Raw genomic sequence first — 14,310 nt, 5'->3', positions numbered from 1 at the left:
TTCTATCATTATACTATAAACAGGTCTTCAAACAGATTTATGATGCACTGAAAAAATTATGCAAAACAACTGAAAAAGCAACACCAAAAGAATGATTGATACCCAAAATATAGGCCGTTGTACCCTATGCTATGGTTAATGGCAGGCAGCACATTTGGCTCTGAGTTCCCTGGCAGCCAGGGTGAAAAAGAAAACATGCTTTGTGGCATGATTTGCTATGTCCATAAAAAGAAAAACAATTACTATCTTGGGTCAAGCAGAAGAACTTCGATTCTAAAACCTAACAAACCTGTCTCTTAATGTGTCTCCATAAAGGGGACACTGTGGGACAGAGTAATCATTTCTAATAAAACACCTCCAGCAGAGCAATGAGTTCAATGATAGTCCCTACAACTCCGCCCGGGGCATCAAGCCAAAGTAGTATCTGCAGTTCGATACAAGGGTATCTCTTGCAGGGGTGGGGCAGGAAGATGTGGAACAGTCAGGGAGGGGGACAGGGGGCTCACCCGGTGAATATGCTCTTCATCCACCTCTGTGATGGTTTTGTCAGCATCAATGCAAAGTCGCACCCTTCCTGCTGGCAGATCTGCTGTTCCCTCATCTGGCTTCAGCACTGTTGCTGGTGGATAGCAAAGAGAGAGAGACAGAGAGAGAGAGGCGGAAGAAGAGGGGAGGGGGGAAGGGAGGGGAGGGGAGAGGGGAGAGGGGAGAGGAGAAGAGAGACAGGCTCTGAGCTGCTCAGCCAGGGAGCTGGCGAGGAGGTCTGGGAAAGATCAGAAAGGGACAGCCTCCTCTCCCTTGGGGCTTGTGCACACAGAGGGTTCTGAATTGTGACCCTAAATCTTGAAAGGTCAGAGGCTAGGCCCACATCGCCTTGGGCTTTTATCAGCTGGCACAGTGCCAAGCAGAGTGGGCACCCAGATGATTGGGTGTACAAACCACTGAGACCTGGGATGGCAGATAATGGCACACAGGCTGCCGTTTGCTATTCCAGTGCCCACGGCAGACATCACTAGTCAATCACTCTTCCCAGCTGTGTTCCGACTGGGACTCAGAACCGCTTCTCGGTGTACTGAGTGTGCCCACAGCTAATCAACAAAAGTGGGCTCGTGAGATGAAATTCATTTGCCCACCTGCACTAGACGCCGAGTTCCATGAGGAACACTGTACGAACCAAAACATGCTCATTGCATTCATGAATTAGGGAAATAATTAAGTACCAAGGCTCAAGTGTCTTTGTAAACAGTACCCGGCAGACCAGCTGCCAAGAGTGAAATGACTCGCAACTATTCCCACCCCCAAAAGCCACATGTTTCTATCCTAGTCTCAGTGGCTCCTTACCCCTCACCTTTCTCCCCAAACTGTGATCAGGACCTGACAAATTTGGCCAACAGCAGTAGGGAACACAAGAGGAACAGACTTAGACACCCCAAGATGTGCTAATACCCCTAATTACCAAGAGTAAATCCATCCTTCTGAACCAGCCAGACTTTCTCTGCCTCATACCATCTGTCCTCAGGAGCCTGGGAGAAAGATCACATAAATTAGACGGGCATGACACACCCTCCCCCCACCCCCATGTGAAGGACAAATCCCTTGTGGGAGTTTCTCTCAGCTGGTGGGGGATCACCAAAATCAGAATCTCCTGAGGGGCAAGAGGGTCGTTATTTATATGTAGATACCTTGGCCCTTCCCCTGGTCTTTTGAATGGAAGCTCTCAGCTGAGGCCCCAGGATGCTGCATTTTCAGCAATCTGCTATTTATGCAACCCCAAGTTTGAGAATCGTCATGTGACACTGTAAGCACAGCCACAAGGGGACGTCCCTCTTGCTGTGGAGACTCTCATCCCAGGACTGGTGCAGCGGGGCCCTCCAGACCGGTGCTTGTTAAGGAAGAAGCGTTTGTCACCTCTTGTGGGCTGGCCACCCCTCTCCAATTCCCTGCCCGTCTCCTGTCCCCACCTGAACACCCCCAGGGGCAGGTCTTTCTTGTCCAGCCTCCTCTGCGGGGTCCCACCTACCCCTCCCCACCCCTGGGGCCACAGCCTCCTTACCTGGCCCGAGTCTCTGCTCTGCGGTCCTTTGCCCCCCTCCTGCAGGGCTGGCCCCTCTTGGTTCTCCTGCGCCTGGGGCTGTTCTGCGTGGTTCTCTGGAGCAGGGGGTCTGGGTCCTTCCAGCTCTGTCCCCGGGGCCTTGGCAGCCCCGTCACCCACTCTTGCCCTGGGCGTCTCTGCTTCCGGCCCTCTGCTGTCTGGCTGGCCCTCCTGCCCGGCAACCCCTGGGGTCTCCCTGCACGCACCCACCTCCTTGGGGGCCTCACAGCCCGTCTGTGTCTTACTCCCAGCCCCGCCTGCCTCCCTGGACTCCCTCTGAGGTTCGCCTGCTCCCTCCATCACTCTGGGAGCCTCCCCCACCTCCCCCACCTTCCCAAGCTCCTTGTCCATCTTCTCTGCCTTGAGCTGAGGTTCGTCTGTCTTCTCCGCCTTGTTGAGGAGTGTACTTTCTCTGTCCTTCTTCCTCGGGGGGCAGTCCCACCTGCTTCTTCTGCCTACGGAACCTCCCCACGTTTTCACCTGGATGGGGGTCCCAGCCAACTTCCATTCACCCCCTGCACCCTTGGAGAGATTACCCTTTGCCACCTTGGTTGGGGCGTCCCCTCCCCCCTTCTCCACTGTCCCTGGTTGCCCCTTTGCACCTGGCCCCTCTTTGCCCTGGGGTTCACCCTCTTTCGGCCCTTTGGTCTGAGGGACCCCACGCCCTTTCTCTGCTGTGCCTTGATCTTTCTTGCCTTTAGTCGGTAGCTCAGTTCCCAGGTCCCCAACACGCCCAGTCTGGGTCTTCTCAGCCTTTGGGGCTGCATCCGCAGGGCTGGCCTGGGGGCCGCGAGGAGTCAGTGCGGTCTCCCCCTTTGTTTCCCCTCCGGGGTCTGGGGCTGGGGGTGAGGTCTTGCAGGTGGGGGCATCCTGGGCCTGGGTCCTTGGCTCCAGCTTGGCCGAGTCCGAGTCCAGCTTGGCCACCATCAGCAAGACATCGCCCCTCCTCACACCCCTTTTGAAGGGCAGAGGTTTTTTGGCCGGAGTCCCACTGGGGCTCGATTCCTGGGGCTTCTCACCATTGATGGTGGTCATCACCGCGGGGCTCGTGGGGTCGCCCCCCTCACTCTCCTTGACCGGAATGTTTGCGTTCTGGGGAGAGCTCGCCTGGTGGCCCTGGGAAATTTTCTGGCTTCCAGATTGGGTGTCACGGTTGGGTTGATTAGTGGAAATTTCTGGGGTCTAAGAGAGAGATCACAACCATCCTTAGTGGCTTGCCGATCTGACAGCTTTGTCCTTCACTCATTCACTCGCTCATTCATTCATTCATTCACTCAGATAGGTATCCATCCAAAGACGCTCAAGCACCTACAAGATACAATGAGCACTGTGCCAGGCAATGAGCCTAACCCCCACACCCTGGACCTGGACCCAGTGCTTCAAGGCCAAGTGAAAGGAGAGTGGACTTTGGAGCTCAACAGACTCAACTCCAAATTCAACTCCTCACTAGCTGTGTGACCTTAGGTAAATTACTTCCCCTCTCTGAGCCTGTTTCCTTATCAATAAAATGAGGACCATAATAACCTACTTTGCAGGGCGGGTGCAAGGATTCACAAGCATATACAGAAAATGAGCCCAGCACATAGTGAGTCCTTGGTAACAGCAGTTGTTATTGTTGCCATTGTTATTGTTGTTTTTGACGCTGTTACTGTTTTTTGGCCTTGCTTCCTGTGGGGCCAGAAAGGAAAAGGACTGGGCCTGTCATCAGAGGACCTGTTCTCGTCTTGGCTCACACACTTCCCGGCTAGGTGACCATGAAAAACATCTTCCATCTTCTCTGAGCTTCGCTCTTCCTTAGCACAGGCAGCTACCACCAAAGCACCCCGATTTGTTGCAGGATGAATGAGATGCAGAAAAGTACTTTGGAAATTGCAGAGGACTGAACAAAGTGAGCTGCTGCTACTTCTGCTGCCCTGGTCCCCAAACCCTACCCCCATCCCAGGTGAGGGTGCTGGTTTCTGCCCCTGAGGTCCTCCACTCTTGCCTGAACTAGACGTTTGGGCCACATCACACCCAGGCGGTCTGCACTGCCTGTTCCTCTGCCAGACCCTTTCCCTGCCTTGAGATGTCAGCGCTTCCCAGCCCTCCACCCTCAAACCAGGCTGGCTGGGCCCTAAATTGTTCACAGGACCAGCTTTGCCTCTGCTCTGCAGAAAGAGACCTCATGGGCAGCTCTACCCTGATGTCTGGCTTCATGACCTGCCCTTGTCTGGGTTCTTCCATGTCGGACCACGATAACAGCAGCCTCCCACCCGACTGGGCCTGGGAGTCTGGGGTTCTCACCCGCCTCTGGCACCTGAACCAGCCCCAGAGTCGTGATGATTCTGCCCTACACAGCTTTAAACCTGTGTCTACTGCCTCTGGTCTATGTCCACTGCCTCTGGACTGGTGTCCCTTCATTTGCTGCCAGTCATTTCAAACCCAACGAAAAGATTTTGGCAGCTGCCCGCAGCCTATGGGGAAAGTCACCACCACTATCAGCCATTGCAAGTTCTCAACAAGGACCGCCCCCCCCGCCCCATTCTGATTTCCCGGCCTCCATGCTTTTGTTCACGGTGAGCTTGCTGCCCGGAATGCCCTTTCCCCTCTTCACTCGCCCGTGCTCTACTCATCTTTCTATACCCAGCTCAAATGCCACCTCCCCCACAAATCGTTGCCTGAAGTCCCCAACCAGAAACTGTCTCAGACATCCAAGAAGCCCCAGAGCCCGGGGCTAGCTCACCATTTGCAGCAATGACCACATTCTGAATCCTATTCTACCTTTGATGTGTAGCTCTCTCCTGTTTTGGGGGGTAGATGCCTCAAGAGCAGAGTCTCTGTCTTCATCTTTGTAATGACGATGACAATGATGGTGGCGATGACGATCATAGTCATTAATTATAGATCCCTTACAGTGGGCCCTACGTCGCCATCATGCAATATTCTACTTAACCCCCGTAAGAACCCAATGAAGTAGCTTCTGAACTTCTCCCCACTCTATAGATAAGGAAGGAAAGCAAACACAAAGGTATTAAGTGGCCCAAGAGACAAAGCCGGAATGTAAAACCATGCAGGCCTCTCTGAGTCTAAAGCCAGAGCCTGGAACTGCCGCATACTCATGGCCTTACTTGTCTCTCTCTGGGGCTACTGGAACTTCCCGGGAGCTGTAAAAAATACTAATGCTTTGGCTCCACTCCCAGACAGTCTGATGTAGTTGGTCTGGGTTGGGAGCCCCCAGGTGATTCCAACGTGCAACCAGGACTAAGAAGCCCTGCTCTAGTGCCCAGGGCCTGGTGGCTCCAGGCAGGACCGCGCCTCGGAATGGTGATTCTCTGCACTTGGCAAATCTCACCAATGTCTACACCAGTATGAAAAGTGAGTCAGTACCTTATTTTTAACTAAACCGCTATGGAAGAGACAGTAACATGGGGATGGGCCAAGGAAGATAACTGATTCCATCCTCCCTCCCCCCACCTTACCCCAAAGGAAGAGAGCTCACGGGGTAGGGAAGAGAGGATAGGATTGGTTGTCTTTCTTTCCCAGTCCCCAAACCGTTTAGCCCCTTGCAGCCTTAATATACGGGAGAAGCAGCACCTCCAGAATCACTGGGGCCAAGAGGAGGCTCACAGCACATCCATTTTACAGGTGAGCAAACTGAGGCCAGACAGGGAAAGGGATTTGCCTTGGATCACACAGAATGGTGAGGCCAGAGTGGGAACCCAGTTCTCCTGACATTTCATAGGGGTCTCTACCCCAGTGTTGTTCCAGCCTCTCCCTGTCCCTCACTGGCTAGGTGGCCTTAGGAAAATCATGTCACCTCCGTGAGCCTCATTTTCCATCCCTGAAAAATGGAGATGGATGGATTCTAATGGCTCTTTACAAGGATTATTTGAGAGTCAAATTGGCTGTGCTGGGATGAGGAGAGACTCCAGAGTTCTGGGACAAGGAAATTAAAGTGGCAGGAACCAGCCGCAGCCTGCTGTCACAAGAGCGTGTCCTGAGGCCGCCCTGCCCTAGGTCCAGGAGCATGTTGGCCCCTGGCCCGGACACCTGTTGTGGTCGGAGGCCTGTCCATCCTGCTTCTTGCTCTGAGTCGCCAGCCAGGCCCAGCACTGACAGTGTGTCCTCGCCTCTGCTCAGCTCTGCTTCCTCACTTGTGCACAGCATGGCCTTTACCCTCGTAGAACCCTTTCCTCTCCAGGCCTCTGTGGCCACCTCACTCCCCAGACTGTCCCTTCTCAGGCAGCTCTCCAGAGCAGATAACACAAATTCTTACCCTGGCGCTGCCTCTATCTGGTCTCATGACCTGAGCAAGTCACTTGACCTCTCTGAGCCTCAGTTTCCACCTCTGACAAATGGGTATAATCCCCATCCACCTCCTGCATTGTTGCATAGGGTTTCAAATAAGCCCATGAGCAGCAAAATGAACAGTGACGGGTGATACACGGCACGTAATTACCCTTCATCCTGACCTAACAACAGCCGATGGGGGTTGATTTTGGCCCCCATGTATGCCTGGGTCAGGTGGGGGTGGGGACACAGCCTGTCCTCCCTCATAAAGACTTGACAGGGGTGTTTTAGCAGCTGCTGCTGTTCAGCTGCCAGAGGACTTCTCTGATGTAGCCAAGTCATTGTAACTGGACAGGTGCAGGCACATGGGGGGCTGGCCGGGCAAACAACAGCTGAAGGGGGTGGGAAGCAGAGTCAGGACGGCCCCTGAGCTCAAGCCAACACTAGGCCCTGAGGCCACCAGCTTTCTCAGCCTAATCATTGCAATATTCACGCTACTTCAAGGGGGCGCTGGAAAAGCAGGAGGAGATGACCTTTCTGCCTAATGCAGATGCACTATTTCCAGAGATGTACTGTTTCCCTGGGTTTTGAAGGCTGCATAGGAGTTCAATAGATCAAGCTGAAAACAGGACATGCCTCACCGTGCATTGCACTCTTAAGCCTGCCTTCCTGGCGTCCAGCCCCATCACCCTGTCTAGATTCCCTGGCTAAGACGCTGGGGAAAAGGAGAGAGATAGCACAGGGCACCGTCAGGAATAAATTTGCTAGTCCCTAACACATAGGAAGTGCACCTTGTCCAATGATTGCTTCGATCTAGCTGTGGTCTTCAGAAAATTAAGAGTTTTCAGTGGACGCCAACCAATCAGAAGGGAAGCCAGCTGGAGCAGAGTACTGAGGCCCCTATCTGTGCCAAGCATTAACACTTTAATTATTGGATTGTGGCCATTCCAAGGGACTAAGAAAGGAGCCTAGGTAAGCACGACAGCTGGAGGGTACTTGGGGGACTTGGGCCATGGTGGTTTACCACCTGGTATGGAAGGGTTTCAATATTTTAACAACCAGTACAGCTAAAACCAATGAGTACCAACAGAGTATCTTTCCGTTTAAATTAAATTGAGCTAACCATATATCCTTAGCTAACATCTAGGTTTCCCTTTCTGCAAAAATAGGGGTAAAATGAGGTCCACAATTATACATCAACTGATTTCATTCATTCATGCATTCAACAAACATTTGTTCAGCACTTACTATAAGCCAAGTGCTATGAGAGCTGCTCAAGATTCAGAGTTGAATGAGAGAGATAGCTGGTGCTCTTAAAGAATTCCTAGTCAAATAAGTCATATGTGATCAAATAATTACTATGCCGAAAACAATTAAGACAGGCATAGAGGGGGCAGTGGGAATCAGAGGAAGACAATGGGAGAGCTTTCCAGAGATCTACTATTTAAGCTGGGTTTTGAAGGATACATGGGAGTTCAACAGCTCAAGCTAAAGATCGGAAATTCCTCAAAGTGAGCACAGCAAAGTGAGCAAAGGCAGGATAGCAAGTGACTCAGAGGAGTTCACTGGATAGGATGGGAGGTATTGACGTATACCCGGCCCCCGTCCTGCAGGGGCCACTTACCTCTTGTTCTGGAGAGGCAAGCACTGCCTGTTTCCTCCGTCTCGCTTCCTTGGACTCTTTCTCAGTCTCCCGGACCAATTGCCTAATGAAGCCTCCTGGGATGACAGAGAAAAGAGGAGGAGGGGAGGACGGTGGGGGGCTCTTGTCCTCTTCTCGAATCTGTTTTGCAGAAGCAAAGAAGGAGAAAGCTCAGTGAGTGAACCAGTGGGGGCAAGTTGCCCTTTAAAAAGTTTGCAGTGGAGCCTGGGAGGGGTCCGAGGAGGATATATGACCAAGACCATGTATGAGAAGCCATGGCAAAGCAGGTGAGGGTTGGTGGGGCTCTGGGAGGCCAGGAGACAGCACATGAAAATGAAATAAATGAGTAGCAGAGGTTACTCCAGCCAGTATGACTTCTGCCTGGAACAAGTTTCCTCACAATATAAATTAGACCCATCAAGGCCACTGGTTCCCTTTCTTGGTGTGGGACAGACCCATCTCTGGGAGGACCTGCTCCAAAAGGAGCTTTTCCAGTTCCCAGAGGGGTTGGATCACAGGGAAGCCTCCAGTTTATAGCTAATATAATAATCAAGTAATCACTGCGTGCCAGGAACATGGCCAGCTAGGCAAGGGCTTGCAGCCATGGTTTATGTAAGGACCCAACCCAATGGCTACAGCCCATTCCACTGACCCAGGGCTGTGGCTTCTTGATGGTCTTTCAACCAGGACCTGGGCTACCAGGAGTGCCCCAACACTGGGTCCCAAAGCTGGCTGGTTAGACATCAGCATTTTACCCCAGAAACATGGCCCGGGCCAGAGCTGCCTGGACTTGGGTGCAGCCAGGTTCTTTTCTTTAGCCACAGTGACCTGAGGGACTGAGGTAAGGGACTGGCGATGGCCCTCGGGGTTGTGTCTTTAATCAGTATTATGGTGACAGCTCATGAGGAATAACAAAACCTCCAGTGCTTTCTATGGAAGAGCTACATACTGGTTTAAAATAAGCTCCTTATCAAGGTCCTCCTCAAAATTTCATCTCTGCAGCCAAGCTAACAAACAGGGACTCCAAAGAAGATAAGAAAGGACAGGGGACAGAGCAGAGGCCGTGGATAAGACCTCTGCCCCGGAAGAGAGAAGCAGGGTCACATGAGGCTACGGTCATTTTACAGCCCTTCTCTCCTCTCCATGCAGACTGAAACCCACATCATAAGGGAGAGTGTCTTAAGGCCCCGTCCGCTGGGTGTCCACCTCTGCTTCTGTCAGCATTACTCTCAGTGCATTACCCCCAGGTCAGTCAGGGAGGGGCAGAGGCAGCAGCCAGAAAGAAGCTTTTCACACACACCCCCACCCTTCAGCCTCCAATTCCTCAAGTCCCAAGCCTGAGGGTGAGATGACGGGTGGAAGAGATAACGGTCATCAGAGAAAGAGGCAGTCCTTCCCCAGTATCTTATGAGAAATACAAAAGAGAAAAGAGGAATAACTGGGGAGAAGGGCTCCCTTCCAGTTCTGCATAGTGACAGAAAACAGGGACCACAGACACCCACCCCCCTGGCAGAAGCCTGGAAGCCAACCGCTCTGCCCTGTCACCCACACTCCTCCTCCCACACCAACCCCTGTGCTCGTCAGAGCTGCCTACACGGGAGAGAGCGGGTCTAGCCTCATCCCCCCACTGCCGACTAAAGAACAGGAGAGACCAAGCAGTCACGGGAGGGGTCAAGGACGTGGTCACCAATGACCAGCTGGGTCAGAGCGGCCATGGCTAACCCAGCTGGCTGGGAGATGATGGAGGTGAAACCGGACATGATCCAGGGAAGTGCTGGATGTCAGACACCCTGGCTGGGCTGGGAGGCAGCAGCCTGGGCCACCCATGCTGTGACTCGTCCTCCGAGGGTCGAGTTGGCCCCTGTAGCTGCGGTCCGAGCCCTGAGCGTTACTTTCCTTCTGTTCCCACAGCGCGAGGCGTGACGAGATGGCCATGCTGAGACAGTGCCGGGGCCGAGATGAGATGAGATGAGATGGAGCTCTCTGCCAGACAGCACAGAATGAGGCTACGGACACATACAGCACGTGAGACGGACAGACACAAGACTGACCCACGGAGACACAGCGGGAGAGAGAAGAGAGAGACAGTTAGCTCACGGGCTGCCTCACTCCCACCCCCACCAATGCCACACACCAAGACCACGCAGCTGGACACAGCCCCCTGTCATTTATACCAGGCAGGAGGATGGTCAGCATGGAGGCTGCTGGCCAGGGAGTGGACAGTCCCCTGAAATCCTTTTCCTCTGGACCCCACACTTTGACTTTTTATTGAACTAAAACACACAACCAGAAAAATACACAATCATAAGGGTACAAATCGGCAGCTCTCACATGAACATACATTACTACAGAACCAGCACTCTGATCAAATTAAAAATATAATTAATTTTTTAAAAACTTTTATTTATTTTGAGTGTGTGTTTCCAGGACCCATCAGCTCCAAGTCAAGTAGTTGTTTCAATCTAGTTGTGGAGGGCGCAGCTCACAGTGACCCACGGGGGGATCAAACCGGGATGTGACCTTGATGTTAAGAGCACTGGGCTCTGACCAACTGAGCTAACTGGCCGCCCCAAACTTTTTTTAATCAAAAAACATTATTTTATTTTAAAATAAATTAAAGGTAAAATAGTAATTAAAATGGTGAAAAACAAAATTTACTTCAATAAAATTTAAATACTAATCATTTTAATGAAATGAAATGAAATTTAAAATATTATCTTATTTATATGACATTCAAGAATAGGTACATCTAACCTACGGGGAGAGAGGTCAGAGGACCCATCAGCTTTTGGTTGGGAGGGGGCACAAGGGAACCGTTCGGGGCAATGAAAATGTCCTGTATCTTGATCTGGGTGATGGCTACACAAGTACAACGGCGGACAATTAAGTTCACGAACTCATCCTAGAAAAAGCACTACATCCCTCATTGCTGAATATCACTATGGTCACCTTCCAAGTCCTCCTCTTGGGAAGCTATGCACCGATGCCAGCTCCTAGTCCACCCCTCAAAGCAATTTTGGAACTCTTTTTCTGGAATGGCCATCACAGCCTTCGTCGTATTACCCTTGATGTCCTGAATGGCATCAAAATATCTTCCTTTCAACATTTCCTTTATCTTCAGGTAAAGAAAGAAGTCACTGGGGGCCTGATCAGGTGAGTAGGGAGCGTGTTCCAACACAGTTATTTGTTTACTGGCTAAAAACTCCCTCACAGACAGTGCCGTGGGAGCTGGTGCCTTGTCATGATGCAAGAGCCACGAATTGTTGGTGAAAAGTTCAGGTCGTCTAACTTTTTCACACAGCCTTTTCAGCCCTTCCAAATAGTAAATTTGGTTATCTGTTTGTCCAGTTGGTACAACTTCATAATGAAGAATCCCTCTGAGATCAAAAAAGTTTAGCAGCATCAATGCAAGTTCCCCAACTTAATTGTCAGAACTTGTATGTAAATATTCATCTAGCTGTACAATTAAGATGGAAGATTTTACTGTATGTAGATCATATCTCAATTGAAAAACTAAAGAGAACATTACCAGTCCTCTTGACCCTCTCTCATGCCCCCTTCTCGTTACCATTCTCTCAAGGTGAACCCCTATGCTGACTTCTAATACTACAGAATGGTGTGTGTGTTTTTTCTTTTGGAGGGAGTGGTTGGCTCCACAGTTTGACCATGCCGATTAGGAAAGGGCCCAAATTAGAAAGGGCTTTTTGGCCTAAAAAGCCCTCTTCTGGAAAACAACTTTGAGGAAGTAATCCTAAACCAGGAAATTTCATCACTGTGCTGCATATAGCTCCAAAGAAAGACACAACCTAAGTGTCCAATAACCAGGGAATGTCCAGTAAATTACAGCACATCTAACTTGTATGAATAGTATGACTCCATTAAAAAAGGTGTGTAGAAAACATCTGAACACAGATATACTGAGGTATAATTTCTATGCCAGCCATAGAGATTTGCCCATTGTAAGTACACAATTTGATGATTTCTGATAAGTTTACAGAGTTTTAAAACTAAAGGTACAGAGTTTTACAACTATCACTACAATATCCAGGCCCCAAAGACCCTCTGTGCCCATTTGCAGTCTCTCACTGTTCCCATCCCCAGCCCCAGACAACCACTAATCTATTTGCCTTTTGTGGACATTTACTATAAATGGAATCAGAGAGAGTACCTGGCTTCTTTCATCACTTCACATGTTTTTGAGGTTCATCCCCATCGCGGTGTACATTGGCGCCTCATTCCTTTCTGTTGCTAAACAGCATTCCATTGCATGGATGGATCCCATCTCCGCTTATCCATGCACCAGTTGATGGACATTTGGGTCACTTCCATGTTGGGGCCATTATGAATAATGCTGCTATGAACAGTCATGGAAATCTTTGTGTGCCCATATGTTTCCATGTCTCTTAGGGAGACACCTAAGAGTGGCATTGCTAGGTCATACGGTGACTTTATGTTTGACTTGTTGAGAAACAGCCCAATTGTATTCCAAAGTAGCTGCACCATTTCCCGTCTCACCTGCCGTGTAAGAGGCTCATAGGAAGCAGTTGCAGTCACACGGGAAAGCTGGCTGGTAAAGTGAAAGAGTGCGATATTGCACACATGAAAACTATCCAAAGTGGGCCAATAAAGCACTCCACATAGAAGAGTGGAAGGAGATACACCAAGAACTTGGAACGAGTCTCTTTCTTCTCTCTTCCAGCTCCAGGCTGGGCCTGCCTTCTGAGCAGTGTTTCTCACTGACCTCTCCCAATCCCCTCCTGTTAGGTGCCACCCCGTCCCCAGCTGTCAGAGCCACCATCGTCCAAGAGTTTTCAAAGGCTTGTTGGCCTGTGACTAGCCGCTTCCAGTGACTTATCCACAAGAAGACAGCTTGGGCAGCGTCCAAGGTGATCTCGCCTCAGGCATGGACAGCACACGTCCCAGAAGCTGGGGACGCGGGCGGGAGCCGTGCTGACGCCAGTTCTCATCTCGCGGGAGCCCATCGTGAACATCGCTTTCCATCTCTGTGTTCACGGCTGTCACATCAGTAGCTTACAATCAGCCATGGCAGTATTTACACCACAGAAATTGGCAAATACTGCAGATCGTGGCTCTTAGTCCGCAAACTGACCACTAAACACGTAGCAGGGACGTCCCTGGCTGAGAAGGGCCTGGCAAGGAGGGAATCTCAAGCTCCAAAGATCCCACAAGGGACACTTCAGCTCTGATGAGGCCGCGTGCCCATGGGAAACCCTGGAAACATGTCCACGTGCAAATAGACGCCCTGGAGACGCAGGCAGGTGGGCAGGAGAATGGGCAGGAGGCTAGATCTCTGGGGGGAGGGGTGGGGGCCAAAGACCCCCTCCTCACTGATATCCTTGGAAGACACTGAAGAGGCCCACAAGTGACACACAGCCAGAATCCACTCTGCTACACGTCCCCAGGAAGCGGAGTCCAGGTTATGAATAGGCATGACGTGCAGTGGCTGCCCTGGCGACACCTCCCTCCCCGACCAGCCCAGGCCTGGTCTCATTAGTGGCTGCCTCCCAGGAATCGCCCTCGGCTTCAAGACTCCAGGGGGAATCCTGGCTGCCAGTCTGAGCTGTCCTCAGCTGGGACTGCTGGCCATGCCCAGAGGACACGGAGGGCAACGAGAGGGAGTGCCGTGCGGGTCCTTCACTCCCCGCGTCCTGCCCCTGGAAGGCTCCAGGCCAGCCCCACTGACCCAGGGCCAGGAGCCAATCCTACCGGGGAGCTTTGTCAAGCCTTAATTTAAGCAACTGTTCTTATCGCCACATTCCCTTTCAAGCCTGAAACTCACACCTGCTTCATCAGCTGCTGTTTTAAGCCCATAAGAGGCCCCAGATGCTCGGTGGTATAAAGTCTCAAGTCTCCCCTTAGCGGGGAGGAGGCTGGTGTAAGGAAAGGCAACCCCAAGGCCAGGGATGGCTTGAAACAGGTTTCCATGCGCACATGTTCCCCCAAGGGGCGCTCAAGGCTTTCCCCGTCACCCCCCAATATCCAGTACTGACACAGAGGCCAGTCCCCTAGGGACTTCACCTACCTCACAGAACACACTCCCAAGTCTACAGCGGCCTCCAGGGCCCTCACGACCACCTGCCCTAGCGTCTCTCCCTCTTGCTCCTCCACTTCAGTGAAACTGACCTCCTGGGTGTACCTTTTCACACAGGTTCCCACCTCAAGGCCTTTGCACATACTGTTCCCTCTGCTTCACACGATGTTCCTTGTGTATGGCTCACACCTTCACCTCCTTCGAGTCTTTGCTCGGAGTCATCGTCTCACTGATCCTACCCTCACTGTCCTGTTT

The 14,310-nt window shown here is 51.5% G+C and overlaps 1 protein-coding gene across 1 annotated transcript in view; it reads right to left on the bottom strand.

Annotated features, from left to right (window-relative positions):
* MYO18B (myosin XVIIIB) overlaps nt 1–14,310 on the bottom strand; it is a 260,653-nt gene that overhangs the window by 237,495 nt on the left and 8,848 nt on the right. Inside the window, exons 2-6 of the mRNA XM_081037710.1 lie at nt 9,896–10,049; nt 7,986–8,144; nt 2,054–3,274; nt 1,457–1,523; nt 507–619 (exon numbers count right to left, since the gene is read on the bottom strand). Of these exons, the coding sequence (XP_080893836.1) occupies nt 507–619; nt 1,457–1,523; nt 2,054–3,127 (1,254 nt within the window). The 5' untranslated portion in view covers nt 3,128–3,274; nt 7,986–8,144; nt 9,896–10,049. The remainder of the gene's footprint in view (nt 1–506; nt 620–1,456; nt 1,524–2,053; nt 3,275–7,985; nt 8,145–9,895; nt 10,050–14,310) is intronic.

Source organism: Rhinolophus hipposideros (assembly GCF_964194185.1).
Source record: "Rhinolophus hipposideros genome assembly, chromosome: 24".
Taxonomy (NCBI): Eukaryota; Metazoa; Chordata; class Mammalia; order Chiroptera; family Rhinolophidae; genus Rhinolophus; species Rhinolophus hipposideros.
Note: the sequence above shows the minus strand (reverse complement) of the source record. Positions and strands in the feature narration are given on the sequence as shown.